General features: G+C 39.5%; 1 protein-coding gene across 7 annotated transcripts in view; it reads left to right on the top strand.

Annotated features, from left to right (window-relative positions):
- RYR2 (ryanodine receptor 2) overlaps positions 1-20,023 on the top strand; it is a 674,743-nt gene extending 654,720 nt beyond the window's left edge. For all 7 annotated transcript variants that reach the window (XM_070492185.1, XM_044758547.2, XM_070492181.1 and 4 more), the window contains 7 exons: positions 1,786-1,932; positions 4,171-4,305; positions 13,033-13,189; positions 14,585-14,649; positions 16,736-16,836; positions 17,788-17,839; positions 18,583-20,023. In XM_070492185.1, the coding sequence (XP_070348286.1) occupies positions 1,786-1,932; positions 4,171-4,305; positions 13,033-13,189; positions 14,585-14,649; positions 16,736-16,836; positions 17,788-17,839; positions 18,583-18,678 (753 nt within the window). In that variant the 3' untranslated portion in view covers positions 18,679-20,023. The remainder of the gene's footprint in view (positions 1-1,785; positions 1,933-4,170; positions 4,306-13,032; positions 13,190-14,584; positions 14,650-16,735; positions 16,837-17,787; positions 17,840-18,582) is intronic.
- Positions 20,024-27,844: the final 7,821 nt, after the last annotated feature.

Below are 27,844 nucleotides of genomic sequence, written 5' to 3'. Positions count from 1 at the left end.
TCAGCCTTTGCATTTCTTCCTAGCCTGCTAGAGCTTTCCATCTGAATGTCCCTTGACAAATTTATCATCTTCTCTCTCCTCCACACCTCCCCACCAAATTCAGTCTCCTGTCTACAACTTTCTCTTTCTCTTAGTGTTTTTGCTCTTTTTGCTCCCCAAGCTCCAAAGATCAGTTTGGACTCCTTTTCCTTCTTCCAATGTATACATTTAGTTATTTGCCTAATCTTGATCCTGTTTCTGTTCTTTGTAATTCTCCCGTCTGCCCTTACTGATTTTGAGGCTAGTTGTGGTTCTCATAACCTCGCCACTGGGCTTGTCCAGTAGACATTCAATTTAATGGCTCTGCCACTTACAACATTTTTCAGAAAGTAGCTTAACCTTAGGGAGCTCACTTTCCTCATTTCTAAATTAAAGCTAAAATTGCCTATTTATCAGGGGTCTTGTTAGAATAAAATGAGAGACTGTATGTGCAAATATATGGGACACTGAACAGCATTTAGCAGGTACTCAAGAAATTATCATAAAATGCCACCTTTCGTATACCATTATTCTGTTCAAAATGTTCCAGTGGCTCCCATCTTCCTATGGGACATGCCCATATCCCTTAACTTGGCCTCAAGGCCTTCCAACTCCACTGTACTTTGCAGCCTCATCTTCTGAAACAGAAACTCACCACCAAACCAAACCATCATCCTCAAGCACTCTGTGTAGTCTTAACTCAGTGGCCGTCTTTTAATGCTGTTTTCTTCTACTTGATCTCTAACTTCAGTCCCACATTGTCCATGAAATCTCTTGTGCCACCTCAGCCCCCTATATCTTCTTATTGGTCTCTGTTAAAGGTTAGATATATTAAAGTCAAAAAGAAGGTTTCCACCCCCTCCCCAAATAGGTAGCTCCTATCTCCACTGGCAAAACATACTTTATGCAGAAGAGACTCTAATCCACAAAGTAAGAGCAATCACAGAATATTTTATTCTACTTTATTTATTGCCCCCTCCAAAAAAAATATACCTTTTTTAGCCTATGTAAAGTTAATCCCTTACACTGATTATACTCAAGAAGATTTCTACAGAGTACCAATTTTATTATTAGGTTTGTTACAACCTTCAGTGACATCAGATACTATTAGAGTTTTCTCCTAGACTTATCTTGGCTCATGTAAATTGAGATGCCTAGATAATAAAAGACCTCATATAATCTCTTGTGACTAGTAGGTTGCAACAAACACTGAGTTAGCGAGTGAATAAATGAAAGAGGGAAAGAAGGGAGGGAGGGAGGGAGAGTTGGTTGGTTCTTTGGTTGACTGTAAAGCAGTGCGTCCCAACTGGGGCAGTTTTGTCCCCCAGGTGACATTTGGCAATGCCTGGAGACATTTTTGGTTGTCATGACTTGGGGAGGGAGTGTTACTGGCATCTAGTTACTAGAGACCAGGGATGCTGCCGACCATCCTGCAGTGCACAAGACAGCCCCACAACCAAGGAGTGTCAGTAGTGCTGAGGTTGAGAACCCTCACTGTCAAGTAGTAAGTCAAGACATTTTTCTCTGTGGGGGATAAGTAAGAACAGACACTCTGATACGGAGAAGGGAGAGCATGACATTGAGCTTTTCAGAGCAAACAAATAAAATGTAAAAACAAACTGATATAGCTAATTTGAATTATATAAATTTATAGTCTGAGAAGATAAAGTAAATCAGTGATTATAATAGGATGAAATCAGCGTAGCTTTTGACAGTAGTCACGCATTGCATCTTCTGATACGCCTTTTCCCCATTTCGTCTTGACAGTCCTTCCTCTACCTTGCGTGGTATATGACTATGTCTGTTCTTGGACACTATAACAACTTTTTTTTTGCTGCTCATCTTCTTGATATTGCTATGGGATTCAAGACGTTAAGAACCATCTTGTCATCAGTAACTCACAATGGCAAACAGGTAAAAGTTTCTTTTTTCCCCCGTAAGAACTAAAAATGCATCAAATATACCAATAAAAATAAAACCAAACTTCAAATGACAATGTATAGTTTTAAAGATTTTTGTGAATGGAGGATCTGTACTTTTTCTCTTATAAACCACGAGGAAGAGTAATTTGAGAGTCCCCTCCACCCATATTCATGTCTTGTCTTGACTGATTTAGCTGTGACCTTGGATAAACTATTTAACATTTTAAAATCTCAACTCCCTTATTTTGTAAAATGAATAAAATAAAAGCACCTACCTTATAAGATTTTTGTGAAAATTAAATAAAAACATGAATGTGGAGGCCTTAGCTCAGGCCCTGGCACATATTAAGCACTCGAGAAAATAGTTATTATTTTGTTCCTAATATGATATTCACTCCATTTGATAATCTGGGAAACCAAAATGTGTTGTAGCCTCCTGATGCACTAGTTGCGTTAGTAAGAAAACATGAGATGCTGCATTCTTAATTTAATGTAATATCTTAAAACTGGATATTCATGTGCTCTGTTCTCCACTTTTAAATTGGACAAAAGGAATAATAATGTTTCATACTTGACAAGGTCCTACTTACTTGGAGGAAAACTGGCTTAGTTCCAGATAATCAACTTAGGTTCTAAGGGAACCCAATTGTAATGTTAAATGTTCATTATTAATAAACTTATTAAAGAAGCATTTATTTATTAATTCATTCTCTATCAAGTGTCCACAGGGAGGTAACACATTCTATGTTAGTTATTTAGATTAACAGAGTCCTTCTTTTCCAGAATCTTAAATTCCAGCATATTTCTGAATTAGTGCCCCTCTAAAAAACTAGAGCTGTGTCCACAGTTCAATTCACATTATCATGATCTTCAGTTTTCTAAATTTCAGCACACTGTTCTTATAGATGTCACCTTAGTTTCTGAATATGAGTATGACATGCAGGCACGTCATGGGTCCAGTGACAAAATGTGTGCTCTGCTTACTTATCAGTCACCTAGTAAATAGGTTTTGAGTTCCCAATATACTTAAGGGACTGGAGATGCTGAATCTATTGTGTATTTTCACACAAAAGTTCTAGCACTACTTTCAATCAATTCCTAAACTTTTATTGTGATTATTCCTTTTCTATTTGAGGCATCAATTTTTCATTTGCCAAAATACATAGAACTTGTAGTTTTTATAGGTAAAATGTGCATAAATTTACAGTGGCATTGTACTTAAGTTATAGTAGTGAATTAAACCCTCTATTAAGATAAAATGTTTTCTCCAGATAGTTATAAAATGACTTTTGAAAGACTTAATATATGCCACCACAGTCAAGAACATAGGGATGTGTTATAATCAGAGGAAGCAGACATAAAAATTAATACATTTTAGTGTATTTAGAATTTCTGCGATATAACCAGAAATATATTTTCACCAACTTGGTCAAAGTCACATTTTTAACGTATACGTATTCTACAAAATATATACATATATATATATATAAAGTATAGTTTGGAATTAAAGAAAGATTACATAGAGCTGAAACTATGACATTTAATTATACATTGAGAAAATTAGCCTTCAAAATAGCATTGGTTATTAGCTATTAAAGTGTCTTTCACTTTGATGATTGCTTTATGTTAATAAAGCAAGACTTCTCAGTTTTATTCTTTTGAATGTTTATATTACACCTTATTAATAGTTGTGCATTTCTAGATGTCAGAAGAAATATAAATTCCTGTTTAGTTTTAGGATGTCCTGGAAAGAAAAAATGGTTTCCAACCCCTCTTACTATCATAACCAAGATAAGATAGTTTTTATTAGGAATGTAAATTACTGAAAGAGAATAGACCTTATAAAATGAGAGAAAGTACTTAATGTAGTATCTGCTACCAAATATTTAGGTAATAGAGAAATGAACAATTTAAGTTGCTGATTAATTATTGTTTTGGATGTGAAACTAAATCAGAGTTTATACCTATTGTAGCTATAATATTATTAGCCAATTAAGTAGTCAAGTTTTGCGTAAAATAGTCTGACAACTTGATAAATAAAGAGAATATGAAAATAAATTTCCCCACTAGGGGATAAGAAAGTATGTTTTGACGTATGGATCCCATTAGCTTCCAGTCAGTAAATCCAGCTATGTACTCATTGAATGCTCCCCTCCCACACAGAAGTCAATATGCCAGTCATATATGTCTTGTATTTTTAATACACGTTCAATGTCACATTGCTTTCCAGCTTGTATTAACTGTTGGCTTATTAGCTGTTGTCGTATACCTATATACTGTTGTGGCATTCAACTTTTTCCGAAAATTCTACAATAAAAGTGAAGATGGTGATACACCAGATATGAAATGTGATGACATGCTAACGGTAAGTTCATACACTTTGATCTCATAGGAATGAAAAAAATTCTCCTGCTTCTTCAATCTAAGTAATTGTGTAGTTACTCTTTAACAGTGCAGAATAGAAAATGGTGTACACAGTAAAAAGCTGCATCGTTCTTTAAAGAATCAACAGTTTTTGTTTTTTGTGAAACATAAAGGACCATCTCTGCCAATTTTGCAAAAACTACTGCGCCAACCTGATAATTAGTAGAATTCCTGAGAAAAGTGGTTGAACTGGAAGGATTAATGTAAACACTTTATTCTATTCATATATTCCGGGACAGCAGGTAAAATTCTTTCCTTGGAGAACATTTGAAGCCTTAGTTATTTGTTCCCTTTAATGACTTTAACTGAAGTTACTAAAGTCCAAAAATATATCTCTTAATAGAACTGTTAGTTTTTGCTTTTACATTGAGCAGCCTGGCTTAAATTACCTTTTTAGCCTTCATTTTAAAATCAACAGATGTTAAAGCTTTCATATTGCTTTATCCCTGTTCTATAACCTGCCTCTGTGATATTGGCAAATCAGAAATTACCATCCATGCAATCTTAGATTGGGAAGGGGAAAATTAGACAAAAAAATGTACCTCTAGCTGGAAAGAGGTGCATCCTTCAGTGAGTTCAAATCGAGATACTTATGTAATTGGGGTTGGTGGTGTACGTAAAAGAGACTGACACAGTGATATTAAAATTGCTCTAGAAAAAACAGACGTTCCAAAAGAGTAATGAGAGAGAGCTACTACTGTTAAAAAGGCTAAATAATTAAGATAATTTTTGTACTAGAGAATGACAAATCAATGGAACAGAATAGGAAGCCTAGAAATAGATTCAGATACACATGGAAATTAAAAATATGATAAAAGTGGCTTTTGAAATCATAAAATGAAACATAATCCAATAAACGGTATTAGTACCATGGACACGCTGTTTGGGGGAAATTGATAAAAATGGATACCAACCTAGTTCTTTAAATCAAAATAAATTCTGAATGGAACAAATATTTAAATGTGAAAAAAGAAAGAAACAATAAAAGTTAGAACAGATTTTGACTTTTGAAATAATAATAACAATTTTTAAATGTTTCAAGGGGCCAGCCCAGTGGCATGGTGGTCTAGTTCACATGCTCCACTTTGGCAGCCCAGGGTTTATGGGTTCAGATCCTGGGCATGGACCTAGCACTGCTTATCAAGCCACACTGGCAGCATCCCATATAAAATAGAGGAAGATTGGCACAGATGCCAGCTCAGTGACAATCTTCCTCAAGCAAAAAGAGGAAGATTGGCAACAGATGTTAGCTCAAGGCCAGTCTTCCTCACCAAAAAAAAAAAAGTTTCTGAGTATGACATAAAATGCAGGATCCATGAAAGCCTAAAAATTACATTAAAAAGGAACAACAATAAGGCAAGTCTTAAAGACAAATGATGAACTAGGAAAAATAGATTCAACACTATAACAAAGGGCCAGTTTCCTTAATTTACTTAATTTAAAAGTCCTTATTGCATCATAAGAAGAAATGAATACGCCAGTAGAAAAATGAGCAAGTTATATGACTAGACAATTCACAGTAAAATAAATTCAATCCGCTTATAAACATGGAAAGATGCTCAGCCTCTATTATAATTATAGAAGTGCAAATCAAAACAATCAATTGCCACGTTTTACCTATCAGATTTGCAAAATATTAAAGTTAATACCCAGAGTTGTTAAATTGATGTAAAAACTGGCACTTTCATGAATACTTGTTGAGTATTTAACTTAACACAATTTTAGAGAAATTTTGCAATATCTATCAAATTTTTAAGTCTACTTACCCTTTTACTTGTTAGTTCCACTAGTAGTAATTGGCCTACATGTTTATTGACAAATATGCCTCTGTAGGGTCAAGGATATTAGCTGGTCCTGCAAATTGGAAATAATCAAAATTATCATCAACAAAATTTTCCTTAAATTGATTATGGTAAATCCATGTAATGGAAAAGTGTGTAGCTATTTAAACACCAGACAAATCTGTATATGCTGATATGAAAAGACATACAAATTACATGTAAGTGGGGAATAAAAGAAGCAAGATCCTAAACAGTGTTATGATAGGATACTGATTTTGTAAGATGGCACACACATACATACACGATTGAATGTATAGATTAGATATGCTAGGATATGCATACCATTTTTCTGGAAGGATACATAAGAAACTGCTAACAAGGCTTCCTACAGGGAGCAGGACCACAGATCAGGGAGACAGAAAACTTAGGCACTAACAGTCACCCCCACCAGAGTCACTAACACAGGACACTTTGCCACCCCTCCCTGCTTCCCCGCATCCCCCACCCTCCCCATTCCAGGCCCAGGGAGGAAGGTACTTTGGGGATCCTTCATCTCCTCTTCTGTGCACTGCCTTTAGTATCCACTTTGTTTCTCTACCCCATGACCCTGAAGACTTGGGGTAGCGCTGGCCAGAGGCAGGGAGGGGAGCAGAGGGCTGGAGGAGTCAACAAGGTACAAAAGAGGGTCAGTAAGTACTAATAGCAGGCAGTTGTGCCTACACTCACTCTGGGGAGGTTCATTTATATTCCAGAAGAAATAGCCCAGTGGTTCGAAATCTCAAAATCCCCAAATCCACCAGCCTCTTGTCAGAAAGTTTTACTGAGGGCATTGACTCCCAGAGGCCATGATGCTCAGTGAATTGTTCAAGACTGGTGGAGAGTAGGGATGAGTTCAGCCAGTGATATTCAGTGGCCTGTGTTAGGTCGTTAGAGCGATCGGTGGCCTGTGTTAGGTCGTTAGAGCGATCGGTGGCCTGTGTTAGGTCGTTAGAGCGATCGGTGGCCTATGTTAGGTCGTTAGAATGATATGAGGCCTTAGATCCCCCTCTTCTCCCACAACAAGACCTCTGCAATATCCTGGTCTCCCCTTCTAACACCATGAGTCATATTTGAGCCCATTCAAGTGGTCCTAATAGTATCCTTAGATGACTACATTTTGAACCTCACTGTCAGTATGAGTTTCCGCTGCTTTGTTAATTTTGCCGATGTCCTTATTGTGAGAAAAATCCATACATTATTTGAACAAGAGGTGGGTTGAGAAGACAACTGCTTTCATCTGGTTGACATTACCCAATTACACAGAATATGTAAAGAGAGGTAGAGAAGTTGGCCTCACTTTAGGTTAAGGAAAGAAGGCCTGTTGATGTTTTCAACTATGGGCTCAGGATAGAGCGAGAGCTCGGATTTTGTTCAGTTTGAGAGATTTCTGTCCTTATGAGTGAGACTGATGTGGGCTCGGTGAGCCAAGGGGTCAAAAGAAAGATTTCTTGGACTCTCAAGGTCTGGTCATAGTGCTCCTTCATTCAGAGAATAGCATGGGGACAGGACCCATGGGCAGTGAAGAGCTGCAATGGGTTGAGGGTAGGGCTAAATTTATAAGGCATAGGTATGTGAGTTGCTTTTTACTAGACAAAGGAAAGACCATGTAAAAAAGTCGTTAAAATGGTATCAGTGCAGGTGGTGTCTGGTTATCGGGTGGTCGTATAACTTTGGATACGAATCAGGTTGAATCAGGTCAGGATGTCCTATACTTCCCGGAGGATGCTATAGATCGGTACGTAGGCCGGATGCCTTGGGCTTCTCTCCCTGGGGCAGCCTTGATCCTCATCAAGACTACTTCTCACCAGCTCTGTTGTAGGTGTTTATACGTCTGCTCATAATAGTAAACGTACTGTCTTACCTTTGGCTGGGGTCAGTTGCAGGCATCTTAACTGTGCATCTTACATGTGTCTTGCAGGAGAAAACTCACTTCCAAGACACAAACTACATCTCAGCTCCAAGCTCTTGCAAACTATGTACTGCTGCCAATTAGGCGAACCAGACAGGAGTCTGTGTAGCTTTGCACATGCCCATATCCAGCTGATTGTCTTTAAAAGCTATCAGAGGCCACATTATGTAGATTAACCTTACTAATGCTTGTGCAGGGAGGTTTTGAAAAAGCCAAGGACAGTTGAAATGTAACTGATCACCTACACTGGTGCTCATTAGGGTAGAGGCTTAGTAAAAGCAAGCAGCCAGCAATACAGAGAAGTGTGAAGTAGAAAGTGGTCAGATTTAATTTCTTTAATTGAGTTCTCGATGCCAGTCTCTTTTGCATTTCCTCTCCACAGGGTGAAATTCAGTATTCTCATTTGAGATAGGTTTTCCTCACTCATGTCATATTTTATCGGCATCTTCCTGAGTTTCCATTGCCTTTCTTGTCTCTCCGGGTCTAAAGGAATGTTTTAGGTTTTCACAGGGACGTAATTCACCCTCCAGTGTTTCATAACTTACAGCAGGTGGCGCTGTAGCTGCAGCTTTGCTGACTCGATGATGAGCCACACTTGGATTTCTTTCTTTCGTTCCTTCCTTACTTATTACTTATTTATTTATTTAGGATCATGGTGTTTTGAGCCTGAGAATCTAGTTAAACCAGCAGTGTCCTGATAGAACCTCTGCTCCAAGAATGTAGGAGGAGAAAGGGAAAACTGATCTAAAGTTGTAAAGTCCTGGGCAAAAAGACGATTGTAGCTAGATAGCCACGGAGACTGGCTTGGCGTAGACAAGGACATGCATGGGAAAAGGAGTGCTTCTCAGCCTCAGGCACAGAGGAATCACCAGGGCAGCTCTTTATAAATCCACAGCTCAGAATCCCTGAAGCAGAAGCTGCAGGGAAGGTATGCAGACCTGTGCATTTTGGAAAAAGCTTCCCAGGTGATTGAGATAAAAAGTACACGCCCAGGGAAGTAACCTCCTTAGGTAATTGCTCTAAATCACTGTTTTATCCCACCTTCCATTCCCAACAAATAAGCTGTTTTTCTCTAGTTTGTTTTCTCTTTCTTTGTCTCTGTCTCTCCTCTTTTTTGCCTAAATAAAGATCATGTAAGAATCTTCACTAATCCACTAGGAACTAGTCCTCCTCAGAGTGTGTCATTTAGGAGATGGATCAGGGAAAGCCATAGAATGGTAAATCTTGAGAATTAACAACTGCCTAGTCCCAACTTCTTTAGTGCCAGGCACCTTCCTTCCCCATTACTCAGATTCTCTGGACAAACCGTATCTTTTTGTCCCCCACAGTTACTTCTCTGGCTCTTATTATCAGGTTTAAGCTGATTCTATGAAAAGGAAGGTGGGTGAAAAGATCTCCATTTTCAGGAACAGAATGATAATTTGGTAGCTAAAAGCCTGACAGCCCCGTGTGGGGGGTGTTCAGTGCACCGCCTCATATTCCACCACAGCGGCCATCTATCTGCTGTTTCTGGGGAAAACCAGCTAGCGAAGGATAACGTTGGGAAAATCAGTGTCAAAACCCCACTGACGAACTCTGCATTTTATTCTTTTTAAATTTGGTATGTTATTTAAGCCTAAATAGTCAAATACACAAGACTCCACCGATCTTTCCTTAAGTCTGTTATTGAAATATGGTGGAATCCCTTCCTGAGAATTCTTAGGGCTGCCATAGATGAAGGTGAGCAGTGAGACAGGGATATTGCCTGGAGAGGCTAAATGGCTGACTAGATCTGAAAAGAAGGAGACACTTACTCTGATAATTTAGCCTCATTCCATGGTCTTGTCTTCAACTTTACATGTCTGGAAACTAAAAGTGAATCATTTCTTGAGGACAGACTCACATTAACCAGGCTCATAAGAGTCAGAGGAATGTCAGAATACCAACATCCTATTTATTAAGAGTTCATGCAAGAAGTGGACACATTCTCTTCCCTATGGAAAAACTCTATGTGGGAAGCCAAATTGAAATCCAACAGTCTTGGTCAGCAGGAATTAGAAAGAGGAATTAGCTGGATGATCTTAGTCATATACATGCCAAACAAGGAGGGCTTGGAGAGCTGGGACATTCCAGGACCTGCACTGGGAACTGGAGTGGTACACGGTTGGCCCACTATGGGAATTGGTGTGCAGAGCCAAAGGGCCAGAGTTTGACATGGAGAAGTGCCACACCACTGCCAGGTTGACTCCCCAGCCCAAAGAGGGGCATTGCAAACAAAGCTAACTATGGTAAAGCCAGGAAGATGGCCACTGTTAGTGTGTTAGGCAAAGAGTGGGCAGCTGCAATAAGACCTCTGTCCATTCCCAGTGGCCACAAATAAGCACATATGGAGACAGATTTGGAGAAAAACATACAATCCCTGTTTTTTCTTAATAAAAACAAGAAATGAATATGATAAAAGTAATCCCAACAGTATGCAAGAATATACAGGGAAAAGAAAATTTCCTCTTCTCACAGATCCACTGCTAACAACTTCAAGCAGTGTTTTAGACACACAGTTGTAAGAAATTAATGCAATATCCTGAGGGTTTTTTTTTAATTGAGGTATAACATTGGTTCATAACATTATATTGTATATATATATATACATTTGTATATATACATTTCAGGTGTACTTCATTATATTTCATTATATTTCGATTTCTGTTTAGATTACATCAGATTCACCACCCAAAGACTAATTACCATCCATCACCACACGTGTGTGCCCAGTCTGAGGGATTGTTAAAGTGATTGTCTTCAAACTTTTACTTCCAGAGATTGATTCAGTATGTGGTACCAGGAATCTGGAGTTTTGAAGCCTCCAGGAGATCCAGATGCATAGTTAGATTTAGGCACCATCAGGCTCATCAAGTTGCCTCTGAAGAAGGACTTTCCTGGCCCCTCTGCAAGACAGACCCCTTACCTGGGCTCTAGACGGTTCTCAGATGGGTAGTGGCAGAGCTGCCTTATGATGCTTTTGATCATTGTGTGCCAGTCTGACAAATCTCTTGCCCGAGTAACACAATCTTTTCTTAAATCTGTTCATTAAATTTCAGGCAACCAACCCAGGAAACTTTTGTATTCTGCATCTAACAATACATTAGCTGTTGAACTATGAGCATTTTGGTGTCACCTTGATGTCTGTTCTCTGCCCGCCCTTTGTGCTTTTTAAAGTGATCTGAGAATTTGAGGTCTGTGGGTTGAGGCAGTGAAGTCTCCATGAGAACAGCTGGCCAGTCATAACTTTTCACTCCTCATTCGTCTCACAAGGGATTTTTAAGTACCTATCGTGCTCTGGACATTATTTTGGGCACTGATGATAGAACAGTAACCAAAGTAATTCTTCTTGTAATGGAGCCAATTCTGGTGGAGTGAGATAGATCCTAAAACATCAAATAAAAAATAAGTAAGATGGAGATACAAGTCTGGAATTCAGGACAGAGATCCAAGGTATAAGTAGAAATTTTTTGAAGTAATTGACACAAAGATGATATTTAGATATGAAACTGAGGACATTCCCCAAGGGAGTATCTTAAAAGAAGAAAGGTCAAAAACCCAATGCTGGAGCATTAGTTCATGAAAAGATAGGGAGATGAGGAAAAACTGGCCAAGGAGGCTGAGAAGAAATGGCCAGAAATGGAGAAGAAAACCAGGGGAGTGTGGTGTCTCACCACGTGAAGACACTGTTTCAAAACCTTTGCCCCCTTCGTGACGGCAGACAGCAGGTTTTTTGTTTTGCATCAATGAGTGACATCATTTGGGGAAATCAGAGTGTCTGGAACAGTCTAAGGAGGCCTCATGGAGGAAGGATTATTAACTTAGGGTCTAAAGGATGAGAAGGAATAGGATAAGAATGGGAAAGGATATTGCAAGACAAGGAGAATGTGCAAGCAGAGACCTAGAATCAAGAATGGTGAATTTGGAGGAAGTGTGGGAAAAGCGAGAGGTGCCTGGGAGCAGTGAAAGATCAACTTAGAGAGGTGAAGTGAGACTAAATGTGAGGCCCTGAGTGTAGACGTCTCCTGAATGAAGAGAAAACACTGGATGCTTTAAGCCAGTGGCTCTCAACCACTGTCATGATTTTGTCCCCCAGGGGCCACTTGGCAATGTCTGCAGACATTTTTGATTGTCTGCGGGGTGGGCTGCTATTGGCATCTAGAGGGTAGAGGCCAGGGAGCCTTCTAAAATATTCTACAATGCACAGGGTAGACCTTGCAATAGAGAACTATTCAGCCCCAAATGTCAGTGATGCTGAGGCTGAGAAACACTGACCCAAAGCTCTGAGTGAGCCTCTCCTTTTCTGCAGTGGGCACTTGAGCTGTACTTATTGCTGGTGCTTTAATGTTTCAAGGTTTAAACAATGAACTGCTATTTCCTCCCTGCCCCTTCCCGCTGTCTTCCTGCTTTATTCTAGATAGTAAAGTAGAAAAAAGTGTCAGCATCATATTACATATATGATAGATGAGGGCAGGGTGAGCATTATTAAGTTGCTTTTTTTCCTAGCTTAATTTCTAAGATTCCATCTTGTTATGCGTTGAGCTTTTACTTCCCCTTTCTTATGTCTGTTATGCTTTAAAAAAATGGAACAATGCAATTAAATATTGTTTTGTGGACGTTAATGTTATCTTAATGGGATTACCTTGTGCCAGATGCTAGTGAGGTATTTTTCATTTTCTGCAAAGCGTGACAGAAGGTGCTACGCAGAGTGTGCAGTATAGAGTTATGCTGGAAAGACAGCAGAGTGTAAGAGGCAAGTGTTTGCATCACATTACAAATGTTGAAACAAAAAGTGGAGAATGCAACGATTCTCATCATTTTCGGGGTGAGGATTAAGAACTAGAGGGAGAACCTTCGGTGTGTTGAGTATAAAAATGGGTAGTGTTCTCCCAGGAAGTGACAGCCTTTTTCTCTTTTCCAGTGTTACATGTTCCACATGTATGTCGGGGTACGTGCTGGCGGGGGTATCGGTGATGAAATCGAAGACCCAGCAGGCGACGAATATGAGATCTATCGAATCATCTTTGACATCACCTTCTTTTTCTTCGTAATTGTCATTCTCTTGGCCATAATACAAGGTAAGCATCATCCTCAGTGAAGCTCAAGTACATATTGTTGAAGCTAACCTGAAAGTTGGTAAGAATGGCAAGTGTTTTTTGGAAAAGCCAAATAGAACTTATTCTTTCAGTATTTCTTCATTTGAAATGTGTAGAGGGAAAAACAAAGAAACATGAGACCCTGTCGTAGGGGATGATGGCTACAGGTTTCTTTGGCCTCCTTTCAAATAACGTAATAGATAGAGCGCTGACCTGGATTTGATTCCCATCTCTGCTGCTTACTAGCTTTAAAACTTGGGGTGCGTGAGTCATTTAGCCTCTTTGGGTCTATCAAACGGAAATTATATAAATCTCTAAGCCATGGGTTGTTGAAAAGTTGTTTTAAAAAATGATGTACATTCAATGAGTTCTGTGAGAATGGTGTTGTTATTCACATTTGAAAAAACTGAGCCATAATAAGTCTAAGTAACTTGGCGAAAAAGCTAAAAAGTGCTATGCCTGGAATCCAAACCCACAGAGTCTAGACCAGTAGCCCCTCGCTTACAACCACAGTGCCATATTGACCCACGAGTTCTTCCTTTTACTCCAAGGTAACTTGGAGTGTGGTGTTTTTCTCCCTCAGGAGGAAATCACTCATGCTATCTTTTTTCTGCTTACACATTTATCCTAGACTGAATTAAGTGTCTATAAATGTCATATTATCCTCTAACTTCGACAGGCATAAAATGGTACCCTTTTTTTCAGTAAAGTACTTGAGCAAATTTAAAGAATTCATAATCCATCGTTTATGTCTTTACTGAGTGTAACAATAATGTTTTTTATAAGAGGGCAAAGTCATAGAACAGTTGGAAGAAAATGTGCTTCCAGCAAGTCCCAGGAGATAAAAGGAGCTGAAACAAAACAGCACGATGCAGTTAGTGTCTGACTGTCACAATTAACAATGTTACGGAAAGTTTATTTATGAGGAACATGTGAAAAAAATGATTCGAGGCAAATTGCTCGCAGTTAATATGGTCATATTTGATTTCCAAGTGAGTTCTTGAAAATCTTATGAGTGGAGTTTTCTGTACTTTACAACCATGAATCTCAAAGTTCTTTCTCGGCATGAAGCAGGTAGGAGCAGACCATCTCTACGTGCCAAGTTAACTAAAGGTTTTTCCTGTTCTATCATTTCATTTTTAAACCCTTTTTCAGGGAGTGTATGCCCCAGTAACTGAATGTATTTCTGCCCCCAAAGGGAAAACGCTGCTGCCCTCGTAGGAGTTGTGTGTGTACTCACACTTTTTACCATGTTCTGAGCACTTCCCAACATGGTTGTACGTTTTCTCTTTCTTGGAAGGATTAGCCAAGGGGCTATAGATTTAATTATTCTTCTTTGGTTGATACAGGTTAAATTGTGTCTTTATCTAACACTAGGTTTAATTATTGATGCTTTTGGAGAACTAAGAGACCAACAGGAACAAGTCAAAGAAGACATGGAAGTAAGTTTCTCCATTTCTGACTCAGCTCTTTCGTTGTGGTGGGCACTCACTTTCCTCTCTCCCTTTATCAAGGAATCACGAATGTGAGAGAAGGGAGTAAAGGACTTTAACAACATATGGCTTCCTTGGCCTATTTTCAATTCAGGCAATACATATAATTGAGCAGTGTGCTAGGCTGGAAGTGTGGTGGGCTCTAGGAGCAGACAGACAGTAATATGGCACCGTCCACCCCTCAAGGAGCGGGAGACAATCCATTCAAAATGGTGAATTCACTGACAAAGAAGTAAACAGGAGATTGCAGAGCTGTAGGTTGACTCCTTTATAGGAGGAAACCCTGAGTACTCAGGTCTCCAGGGCTGGTGTCTCATTTCCTCTTGGTTGATTAGGGAAGTTCCTAAAAGAAGGAACCTGAGTCCTAAAGATTGCAGAGATATGGATTTGAGAGAGAGCAGGACAGTTTAGGCAACCTCCCCCCACCCCACTCTGCCACCATACACATCTCCAGGGTACCGTTCTGTGAAAATGTCACCAACCAAGGTTATAGATACCAAGATTCTGATTTTAGGGAATTTGATATGCACTTTTTTTCTTGGAAGCTCAAATGGTTCAAGATGAAGCATTACATTCTAGTGATGGGGCTGGAGAGGAAGCCCTGCTAATTAAGAGCCTAATAACTCATTGGTGAGATTTATAGTGTAACTTATGGGCTGAGGGAAATAAAAGGGTTTTAAGCAGAGCAATGAGGTGATCAGATTTACATTTTAAAAAGATAGCTATGATTTAAAATATGGGGAATGAACTAGAGACTGGCAAGACCAGGGGCGAGGAAGCAGGCTGTCAGCATTTTCTAGGTAGGAGATTAAGAGGATTTTGCTAAAGAAGTGCCACTCAGGATGCGGGAGCCAAATGGACTCAAGCAGTCCTTTGGAGTTGGCATGAAAAGAAGTTGGTGATTGGCCAAATGCAGAGAATGAAGAGTTTGGAGCAACCAGAGATGACACCCAGGTTTCCAGCATGAGCCACCAGAAGGATGGTGGTTCAGTTACACTCAGAGTAACTGAGAGAGGTGACACAGAGGAAGAGCAGGTTCCTGGGTAAAGCTAAGTATGAACCTGTTTAGTTAAGAGGCATTGAGTAGTGTAAAGATGTGATAGGTGCATGTTGCCTATCTGCTGTCAGCATCTGTGATCAATAAGGCAGGGAGAATTTTACCAATTATCTTAATCATTTAAGGCCCTCAAATCAAGGGCATTATAAACATGCCTCCAATGATATTAAACAGCGACTAATTCAAAGGGAAGATGAGCATCTGGAGCCACACGAGGACAACGATTATTGAATTCATTTGAGTTGATGCATATGAAATTCCAATAATAAAATGGAAGGCCTGCTTCCCCTTGGGTTCGGTGTGCCAAGCCTGCAGGTGGCAGACCTAGGCAGTGCTGCTCTACAGGCTGCGTGAAGAGAGAGACGGTGGAGATGAGGGGGAGGCAGAAAGAGGAAGCACCCGATTCCTAGAGTAGAGGTTATTCCAGTATGTGTCCCTTAGTCAATTGTGTACCCAGCACAGTGCCTGGCTCATGGCAGGACCGTCTCTGAATCGTTGATTGAATGCCTCACAGCTTGGTATTTGGTTTGGCCCTCCCCAGATGGAAATAACCTGTGCCTTCCCCCTTTGGTCATCAGACTTTGTCCAGGTAGGTACCAAGTTTGAGGTTTCAGTTGAGGACACAGTCAGTCCTGCCTTGATAACTTTAGTCAGTGTCATGAACAAGAGTGATCACTAAGCCTGGGCATTCTCACTTAAGCTGGAGAAAATAAGGAAGACATTGCTTTTCAGCCATTCTTATCCTGTCGTCTTCTTTCTGCATCCATTACTTCTTGCTACTGGTACCTAGGTTATTTAAACCTACAGCAAGATAGAGTTATGGCACCAGTTAAATTGACATTCACGGGAGTGGCACAGGCTTCTACGATGATCTTTTACGTATATTGAGTTAATGAAATAGAAATAGCTGCCCCTAAGTGAGAAGTTGTGTTTTCCTTTCTGAACTCTGACATTTTAATATTTCCCTTTGTCTTCTAGACCAAATGCTTCATCTGTGGGATAGGCAATGATTACTTCGACACAGTGCCACATGGCTTTGAAACGCACACTTTACAGGAGCACAACTTGGCCAATTACCTGTGAGTGTCTCAGACTCCAGTGTCTCTCAAGACCCACCAGGCCCCACCTCCACAAGCTTGAGAAACAGGAGAGGGATCCGCTTCTTTTTCTTTACGACTGAGCTCAGGCTTCATACACATCCTTGAGAGAAAGACCCACAGTTAGTGGTTCTCTTTCTGTCAGAAGTAGGTTGACTTAAGAAGTGAAGTCGCAGCCCTTCACATGAATGATTTTTCTAGAACGTGAAGTGAAAAGACGGAAAAGGAAGAGCGGAATACATGTGGAGCCTCTCAGAGCGCCTCGGCAGCGTTTCATTTCCCACTTTGAATAAGAATCCTCTGCTGCTTCCTAGAGATATGTGAATCTCCATTTTTCTTTTTTGGGGGCCTACAGATCCCCTTAGGCACTATTGGAAACACAAAGTTGTATTTTTTTTTTCAATACATAGAAATCTGACTATTACTTGGGACTAGCCAAAATGGCAGTTTGGTAAAATATCATTCTTGGTCAGTTTCTAACCCAATTTTAATATCAAACAGAAGAGATGCAGAGTAGCATTGTAGCAAAAAAAAAAAAAAAAAATGTGGGCTTTGGAATTCACAGCTGTGTGACATTAGACAAGTTATTTCACCTTTTTAATCCTCGGTTTTCCAAATGGGGATTGCACTTCCTGCCCATGAGTGAATAAATGTGGATAGAGTTGCTGGAGGTGGGGTCTGGCACTAAGGCTGACATATAGGAGTTCCCAGGAGGTCTAACTTGATCTGTGCACACACTTTAGCTCCTCTGAAAAAATATTTTAAAAGAAGGTTAAGCTTTTGATCCCCATGGTATTTTTTGCCTTATAGTTTTAACCCAGTTTGTTGCTCTGCCAGCAGTGTGAATAGTTAGGCCATAGGGGGATCCAAAATATCTGTTTATGCTGCTATTTCCATGTAATCCATTTCTGATTCATCTCTCTGTATCTGTAGGTTTTTTCTGATGTATCTCATAAACAAAGATGAAACAGAACACACAGGACAGGTAGGTAAACAGCGACTGTACACCATCTTCTGAGAGAAATGATGGAAAGAGGATGCCTACACGTTCAAACAAAATGTGTGCATTAAACATGAAGAGGTAGAATTACTTTCAGATGTTAGTCATGGCATCTTAATACAAAGTTTCTGTTATCCTGAATGAGTGTGCAAAGATTGTCTTTGTAGAAAAAGTCAAATTTTAATTTCACATAAGAAAATGAGCTTTTGTTAGCTGAAAATGCTGAGTTTGGGTTTTGATAATTAGAAAGTTCTCGATTGCTTAACCAGATAGCAGATGATTTCAAATGAACTTCAAGCCATGGTATAAAGGTCAGTTAAAAAGAATTGCATATTAAATGTCTGAGGTTCTCCTTAAGCTATTTGAAATTCTCCCTCCATAAATATTCACCTCCAGTTGTTAATAGTTTGAATTTGAAGGATGCAATTAATAATATTTTTAAAAGAACTTCCAGAAACATATACCACAAATAGGTTTTTTATCATTATTTTATTATGGTTAGGATGAAGATTGATTATTTGTTTATTACTAGAAGTAAATAAGGTCTGGTAGAGTTAGGAACTATCTAAATGACTTGGGCTTCTCCAATTACATAATTCTGTGTAATTACACAGTCAGACGTATGTGATGTATATAACAACAAATTTGAGTTTCTTTCTTATATTTTGTGGAAACACGGAGATGTGGGGGATAGACATGAGGTTTAAACATTTCCTTTACATTTACAGGAATCTTATGTCTGGAAGATGTACCAAGAAAGGTGCTGGGAATTTTTCCCAGCGGGAGATTGCTTCCGGAAACAATATGAAGACCAGCTGAATTAAACTGCAACCCAGATCACCTCTGAAAACCAAAACATGCACACTTTCTCTCTCTCTCTGTCTCTGACTCTCTGACTCTCTTTGTCTCTTTCTCTCTGCTCTCTTGGAAACATCCTGCTGAGTTTGTGAATTGCCAGCATCGTATGCTTTCTGGGAGCAGTGAAGCTCTTTCTGAAGACCTGGCTGTGCTTCCCCCCCACCTTGTGTATTTTCTTGGAGAATAAAAACTGAGGAATAATCTAAAGTCATACACAGACAAAATAGGAACTCTGGAAAGAAAACCATTCCGGACACTCTCAGTCATAACACAGACAGACAGATTTCCTTCGGAGACTCCTGGAAGTCTCCCTGAGCTACGGGACATTCACAGACAAGCGTGGCAGCCACACTCATCCGGCCTCTTTAGTTCACCATCCTGAAAGGAACTCTCTGATGGTCACAGAGCACTGTAGCACTTAACAGATTGCCGTGGACACCAGTTACGAAGGGAAATAGTGCCTTACTCTATGTGGGTTGAGCTATGCAGAAGATATGTGCATGAAAAAACATCTTTATTTTCTTTTTGTCGACCTTTTGTTTTTCTTAGTTAGATTGATTTTGTGAGATTTTTTTTCCTTTCCTCTTTTCTTTGGTAGGGGAGGGTAAGAAAAGCAGTTTGTGTGCACCTTTTAAAAAAGACGGGTGGCCTGTCTCAGTCGATGAGGCTCTTCTCATTCAGTTAAATTCACATCCACCCTCCCCCTGCGCTCCTGCTGTTATTTTGGTAATGCTCTGATGCAACATTGCAACTTTATGAAATCTTTGTATGAAAACAAAAAGACTGCAAAAAATACACTTTCAAAAGAAATAGTTCATTGCATGTTTATTATGCAAGTTTAAACAAACAAAGAAAACCTTCAGAAGCAAGTTGATCAACGTGAGAGAATTTTCACGGTAATTATACTCATAGTAATAAAGTGTCGTGGGCTTAATTGTATCTTTGGAGCCAGTGTCATCCACCAACAATGTGATACGTTATGAACTTGACAGTAGTTTTGGGTTTTTCTCTTTCTTTAGGCCACCTGTCATCAGTTGTTGATTAAGGACTTCTTGTCAGGCCATTTTTTAATCTCAAAGCTGAAGCAATATCCATTCAGGGATTTCATCAGTTGCATCAAAAAACACGGATGATAATATCAATCACTCCATTTTGAGTCCTTTTAAATGTAATGCTAATCTTTACAAATAAAAAGGCAGATTCAGAATGGAAGCAAGGTCATTTTGCAAACATTGGAGCTCTTTTATTACAGTCTGCTTGTTAATTTTAGAATTGTAAAACTGCTCTGATTAAACTATTTAACTAACTTTCTCACCCTCTTCTTTCTCCATTTCACTTATAACCGGGACCTGTTATAAAACCTTGAGCTTTTAACTCGAGGAGTTGAGGGCCATCCAAACAGGGCCCTCTGGCCTTTCACACTGTCAGACTTCCTTGTTGCTAAGCAAGTTGGCTGCATTTATGATTACGGAACCTCAGAGTTAGCAGGCATTTGAATCACCTCGCCCCACCCCTGTCATTTCGCCATCTTGCATTTCGCCATCCAGGTTTCTTGAAAACCACCAAAGACAGAAAAATCACCATCTCCCAAGTCGTTTAATTTTTGTACAGCTCTCATTTTAGGAAGCTTTTCCCTGCTCAGGGCAAATTCATTTCCCCATGATAATAGGGATCCATTTTCTGTCTTAATGTGAAAGACAATTGGTGCGCTACTAAGTGGTGTATTAAACCCTCAAACGCTAATTGATCATCTGCTGTCTGCCACCACCGTGCTGGGTATCATCTGTCAATTTTCAGCTTATTGGCACAACATCAGAGCTATGGTACCTAGATTTTCCATTTGTCTTTTGTTATCATTTTTATTTGGGAGAAGGAACCAATTTGGCTGCACCCTGGGCATTTCCAAGCCTGCTCAGGGAGGTAATCTTATGTTCTGAGGAGTTTGAATAAAATAAATCAGGTCAGCTCCATTAAATATCAAAGAGCACATTCCTCTTTGCCATGAAACACTGCAGAGGAAATGTACAGTGGAGAGGAATAAATATTTTCCAGGATAAAATCTACGGATAGATTCAGGTTTTCTATTTTTAGTGCCAAAGTCAGAGTTGATGTGTAATGATAGTCCAGGTGAGAGGTGAGCGAACAAATTCCCAGTTGTAGACTGGAGTTTACAGATTCCTCTGGTCTCTTGTTTGCTCCTGGCTTTAGAGCCCTGGGAGGTGGCAGGCAGAGTGCTCAGGGAGAGAGAGAGAGAAAGAGGCTGAATTGAAGGAAGGAAGCTTCCCTCCACCCGTGGGCTTGGAGCACCAGTGTTGGAAGAAAAGTAAAGAAGCTGAGCTGGTCACTTTACAAAGCCACCTACTGCCCGACCTCGTCATTGGAGGACCGTTGGAGGGGGACACCTCTTTGTTCCCTTCTCAAGGCTGCAAAGGAAGAGGAGGCTTTTCTTTATCAGTATTATTAATTCTCCCAGGAAATGAATCTCAAACACAATGCGGCTCTCCGCTTCTCTGATGAAATTCAGGGCTGCTTGACTCAAACTCCAGAAATGTAATCCTTTAGACATTTTGTATTGTACAAATATTCAAACATTCACAAAGAGTGTTGTAATATAATGTCTTAATATCTCCACTTCAACACTTACAGATATTTTTCTGCCACTCTTTTTTTTTTTTCCTGCTTTTTCTCCCCAAACCCCCTCACTACATACATATTACATATTTTAGTTGTGGGTCCTTCTAGTTGTGGCATGTGGGACGCCGCCTCAACAAGGCCCGAGGAGCAGTGCCATGTCCGCGCCCAGGATCTGAACCAGCAAAAGCCTGGGCCTCCAAAATGGAGCATGCAAACCCAACCACTCGGCCACAGGGCCAGCCCCTCTGCCATTCTTATTTCATCATTTTTTTTTTATTCCCTTGGAAACATCTCTTGATCTCACTCTGTAAAATAAACTTAGGATCATAGCTAAAGTTGAAGTTTTCCAAATGCATTAAATGATACTCACTCCTTGGACTGATGGCCATTATTTTTCTTGCTCGGGTGGCAGTTTGTTCTTAGCTCCACAAAAACTCATTTAGAAGTCATATTGTAATGAGAATACTTTCTGCCTGGTTGTAAAAGCGTAGCTATGAAAATTGTACATTTTTTCACTATCTTGCTTTGCTAGGGAAGTGTTCCTATTTCTTAAGCTCCAATTTTCTGGGTGAATATACCAATGTGTGCCCCCCTTGCTGGAAAGGTCTTTGGGTGGCCATCACTGTGGTGAGTGCCTTATTTACTATGGACACAGTAAAAGAGAACTTTTAAAAAATGCATTTGTTACATTTACCCAAGCATGCATGGGATTCATGTAAACTTGACTTGAAAAAAGTTTGGACAGTTAGACATTCCCCAAATTATTTCATAAATATCTATTGGATTGTGAAGAGGATGAGCTACTGATGACATTTCTGCCAACACTCTGAAATATCTGTGACAGAAGCTGGAAAAGGAGCATCTCCATCTTGATACAAGTGCGTGGATGGCAGCTGGGTTTTTGTTGTTTTTTTTTAAAGATTTTATTTTTTTCCTTTTTCTCCCCAAAGCCCCCCTGTACATAGTTGTATATTCTTAGTTGTGGGTCCTTCCAGTTGCGGCATGTGGGACGCCGCCTCAGCATGGTTTGACAAGCAGTGCCATGTCAGCACCCAGGACTCGAACTGACGAAACACTGGGCCGCCTGCAGTGGATCGCGCGAACTTAACCACTTGGCCACAGGGCCAGCCCCAGCAGCTGGGTTTTTTCCATAAATATTAATAGCACACATTTCTTGATGCGACAAAGTCTGAACCTATCATACATCTACAACTAAATAATATTTAATTTTGTGGCTAATGTGAGTATTAAACAAGTAGCTAAATAAATCCTCGAAGGTCCATGGTCCCAAAATCGCATAGTATTTATAATGTCACAACTCAATACAAAAACAGTAAGCAGCAGTAACACTAATTTCCTCACATAGATAACATTCAAGGACTTCTAGAACGTTAGAGTTGGAAGAGATTTAAGCAATCGTGTTTTGGATGGGACAATCTAGGCAGTTTAAATGTCTTGGCTGAAGCCACAGGCTGGTTAGTGGGAGAGCTGGAGCTTTTCCTAAGAAGTCAGGTTTCTTTTTAATCTTTTTCTTATTATGGCCAGAATGGCTTGAAAAATAACAGGTTTTTTATGACCTAGCAAAAATGAAACAGGAAAGCAACTAGTTACAAAAGCTTTGATGAAATATCGTCATAGTTCACCAATACTCTGTTTCTGTGATAAGGGGAATTCTGGCAGTGAGTGTGGAATGACTGGCTTCAAAATGCACCATTGAACTCAGCGATTTCCAAGTAAAGAAATCAAGCATCAATTTTAGTCCGAGACAGTAGAGAAAGTTTCATCCTGATATTTTGTTTCAGTATCTGCTTTATTTCTTTATGGAGTTCTGTAGAATGGTTCATTGGTTTTCATAATTGTTCATAAGTTACTTTATTTTGGCTAAAATAGCCAGTTCTAGTTGTAACATCCATCACGATTAAAATAATTTGGGTTCATATTTTCTTCTTGAAGATTTTGGATATCAGTCGAAGAGAGGTTTTAGGGATCAAAGAACCCTACATGTTAGCACATCGTCAATGGTGTTTTAATGGCAAAGGAGCATCTAATTTGCCTTTCTTGCCCACCAACTCCCACACACCCAGAACGTGTTCCAATTCCTTCCACACATCATAAAAGTATATTTATTTTCTTCCAAGAAACCTAGGAACTGGATATATGTGCACTCCATTAGCATTAAGCATTGCTACATGGGCCTTTAAATTTTTGTTTGTAGAGAAAAGAATTTACTTTTTGTAGACCTGGTTAATGCCAGTAAGTATTATGAAGTGTAATACCCCTAACGTGAACAATACTATACAAACATAAGCAGAAACTCTAGAGTTAATAATTTTTTAAAAGACCACCAAACCTGAAAGTTATTACACATTGTAACTTGAATTACCTGCAGTTTTGAACCTAATGTTCAAAAATGTATTAGAATTAGGTAGGCTAATATGTTATATGTGACTTCAGAAATATAGGTATATGGAGATGTAATGTCAAGAGTAAAAGCAATACATGGGCTTAAGATGATTACACTCTTTACTGGCAGAATGAGAAATTGGAGATAGCTATTTAAGGTTTTAATATTATGACCAAGCTAAGGACCTCCCTCCTACATAAAATAAAGATGAATGGAGCAGAAGCCTTGGCAAGATATTATATTATAAATTAATAAAATTTCATAGCCAGATAATGGTTGCCAGTTTATTCGTCTTTTATTTATATATGTACAGAAGAAGAATAACTAAGCAGTTTTTTCAGCAGTGAGGTAAACTGGTAGAAACGTCATTTTGTTTGTAGAGTATAAATCATGAAATGACTGCCTGCATATAAAAATGTCATGAGGGCTAAGCTTAGAATGAGCTGAGGCAAAATGCTGCCCACATGAAAATAATTTATATTCCACACTAGGCATAATAGCAAGAAAGGAACTAGCTCTTGTTTATCCTGGGCGGTGCCTACATGGTATTGTCTGAGCCTGGGTGCTCTAGAAGATGCCCTGGGCAGGAGTGAAGTGGTGCAGCTTTATTGGGGCAGCCAAGCAGCAAAAGTGAGTCAAGGAAGGCTGTGCAGTAATGCAAACGCGTGCGAGCATGCACTGGGGCCACTGCGCCAGGAGTCAGGAAGGGAAGGAGCTGCTGGGCAGGTGTGTCCAGGTGGCATGCTGGGACTTCACGAGACATTCTGTAAAGAGAAATTGTGCCTTGGAACAGTCCATGGGAGAGAGGGAGGACAGGGAATGATTCTGTCACTTCTCTCCCGTCTCCTATTTCCCATTGGTCAAAGTTCACCCCAAGGCATATCAAGTCCCCCTCAACTTGCTGGATTGAATCATCTTGCCTTGGGGAGTCCACTCTTGATGTAAGATCTATACCCTGTAGTGGGCAGGTCTGTCTGCGAGTAGGAAAAGGAGCCAAACCCCCAGCCTGCGTGCACAACGGGGAGCCAATGGGAGGGCCCAGGATGCCAAGGGCAAGAGACTGGCCACGCCCAGGCAGCAGAACCATGAGGGCCTGGAAAAAGTTGTCTGGTGCAGAAGACTGAGGTAGAGCCAGTGTCGCTAGAGGCCCAGGAAGCAGGTGGCTTGGAGGAAATCTGAGGAAGCGAGTGAGGTCTGGATCTGATACGCTCGTCCATCCTATGATTTTTTGTTTGCTTTGTAAATGTTTGAAATATTAACTAATCAAAGATGAATGATAAGGAAAATCTAGCTTCAAATCTTGGGGAAGCGTGGCCGAATGCTAACAGGTCACAGAAAGAGAACAAAATTTTCTTAACATTTACTTTACTTCCAGTTTCTCCAGGAGGGATAACAGTACAATCGATTACTTCACTGAAAGCATAAATGGTCTGCTCATCGAATTTGAAAAAATGCAAGTTCCTGAAGATGTCATTGGGGGAAAAAAAAGAAACAAACGTGTTCCGTTTAGCTCCAAGAAGTTAGAACTTTTTTTTAGAAGTAATGAAAGATTTTGCTCAACTTTCTAACAACCTTTTAATACTTCTGCTGAACAGTGGGCTAGGCAAGTCTAGGAGGTAACGTGCTCCCTGTGAGAACTAGTTAAGTAGAGACTGTATGGTAATTTTTCAGTATTCCTAGAAAAGATATTCTCAGCATAGGAGCATAATAATCATCTGGGAATTTATAGGTAATCCAGATTTCTCAGCCATACCCCAAAATATTCTGATTTGGAAGGTCTGATAAGGCCAGGAAACCTGCATTTTAATTCAGAATGGTGCCCATTCTCCACCAATGCACAATGTTTTGATACAATTCGTTCACAGACTACAGTTTAAGGACACATTAAAGATCTTGAGGCCCCTAAGATTCTGTGAGTATGTGGTGATGACAGGATGCATTAGCCTTCAAGAGCACTAGCCTGGGAGTCAGGGGACTCAGATCCAGCCCCAGCTCTAATACTTAGTATTGACATATGCTTGATAAAATTATATTTAACCTGCAGTGATGAATTCATTTAACCTGGCTAAGATTGTGTTACTTTATTTGATATTTAATGGCAGAATTCTGACAATCCAAGTTTATGCAAATGTTAAGAATTGAAAAAACAATTCAAAACAAGGGACTTTATATTATTAACTTTCCCAAATTACAAAATGAGCTTCTACTGGAGATAATCAGCTTGCCTAAAGCTAAAGATTTTCTAAGACTAAGGAGAAAATTTTTATCAGTTTAGTATATTCATAATTGTAAAATTCAATGCCTTAATTCTGAATAATTTCTTCATTAAGCAAATCTAAAATGGTGCATTTTCTCTGTAATTCTGATAATTTAATTTGCTTCTGGTTTATCCTCTGTGGTTGTAAAAGAGAATATTTAGATTTTGTGTTTATTTTTCCATGTGTTTCATGCTTGGTTATTATAGGGTTTCTATTACTCCTCTGAGAGAGTACCAAAATGGGTAAAGGGTTTCAGCTTCTCAGGGCAACTGAGTCCGTCAGGGTTCCAGGTTCAAAAAGAAATCAATTGACCACTCGCTTTGAATTTCATCTTTGGCTATAATACTGGATAAAGGGACCATTATGGAAAAAGGAATCAGCAAGGCCTTGGTTAAAGGTCAAATTTGGAAGGGAGGTGAGGAGACAGGATTGATGACCCCCTTTCTTCTCAACCCTAATATAAAAATCAAAGGCCAAAACCAGTTAGGAACTAGAGACCAGGGACCACGATTATAAGGGCTTTGCCACTTTCTCATATTTTTTATTATTGTTAGCCCTGCCCCCTTTTTTGGCCAGTTGAAATAATAACTCTTAAAAGGAAAAAATACATTAGAAAATATTTCAGAAAGAATGATAATTAAAATTGAACATAAAATTTATGAGATGTAGCTAAGGCAGTGTGTAGAGGCAAATTTATAGCTTAAAAATGCTTATATTAGTAAAAAGGAAAAATTTTAAGTCAATTGTATAGGTTTCTTTCTTTTATTTTTTTATACTTTTTTCTTTTTTTTGAGGAAGACTAGCCCTGAGCTAACATCTGCCAATCCTCCTCGTTTTGCTGAAGAAGACTGGCCCTGAGCTAACATCGGTGCCCATCTTCCTCTACTTTATATCTGGGACACCTTCTACAGCATGACTCGCGAAGCGGTGGCAGGTCCGCACCTGGGATCCGAACCGGCGAACCCCAGGCTGCCGAAGCAGAACATGCGCACTTAACTGCTGCACCACCAGGCCAGCCCCTGTATAGGTTTCTATATTTGGAAGTTAGAATTTTAAAAAAAGGAAATTAAACCCAAAGTAAGTATAAGGAAACAGGAAAGATATGAGTTGAAATCAATAAAATCAAAACAAACAAATACAAAATAGAGAAGATTAACAAAGCCAAAATTGGTTCTTTGAAAGGAATAAAAAGGTTGATAAATCCATGGCAATACTGTTTGAACATGGAAAAAAGAAAATGAAAGCACAACTTAACTATTATCAGGAATAGAAGGGAGGAGAGCATTACAGATGCTATAGGTCTTAAAAGGATAATAAGTATTATGAACAATTATATGGCAATAAATTCGACAGAGTTTTTCTAAAGTGAAATGGACAGATTCCTAAAAACACTATACCACACTGACAAGATGAATTAAATATCTATTGAAGTAATTGAATTTGTTATCAAAAACTCCTTCAAAGGTGGTTTTATTGGTGAATTCTATCAAACTTTGTTTCCTCCCTACTATTTCAAGTGTCCTTTTGTTCTGGTTCCAATTATCCTTGTGTAAAAAGAGACTTTTGTATAGTTCAAAGAGGATCAGCAATGAAGTACCATATCCTTGACCTTGTCATTGTTATAGAGGTACGTAGTTGACTTAAGATGGTCCATGAGAAGTCAGCTTGGGACTTCCCTTTGATGGCATGGGACATAATGTGATATATCCCCATGGAGATGAATCCATCTATCCTGTTGGATCTGAGTGACAAGCATTAACCTTTGGCAGTGCAGACAGTCATTTTGCTACCATGAGAGAACACAGTTTGAGGATGATGCTGACAGAAGGAGTAGGG

This window comes from Equus asinus, chromosome 2 (assembly GCF_041296235.1).
Source record: "Equus asinus isolate D_3611 breed Donkey chromosome 2, EquAss-T2T_v2, whole genome shotgun sequence".
Lineage (NCBI taxonomy): Eukaryota > Metazoa > Chordata > Mammalia > Perissodactyla > Equidae > Equus > Equus asinus.
Note: the sequence above shows the minus strand (reverse complement) of the source record. Positions and strands in the feature narration are given on the sequence as shown.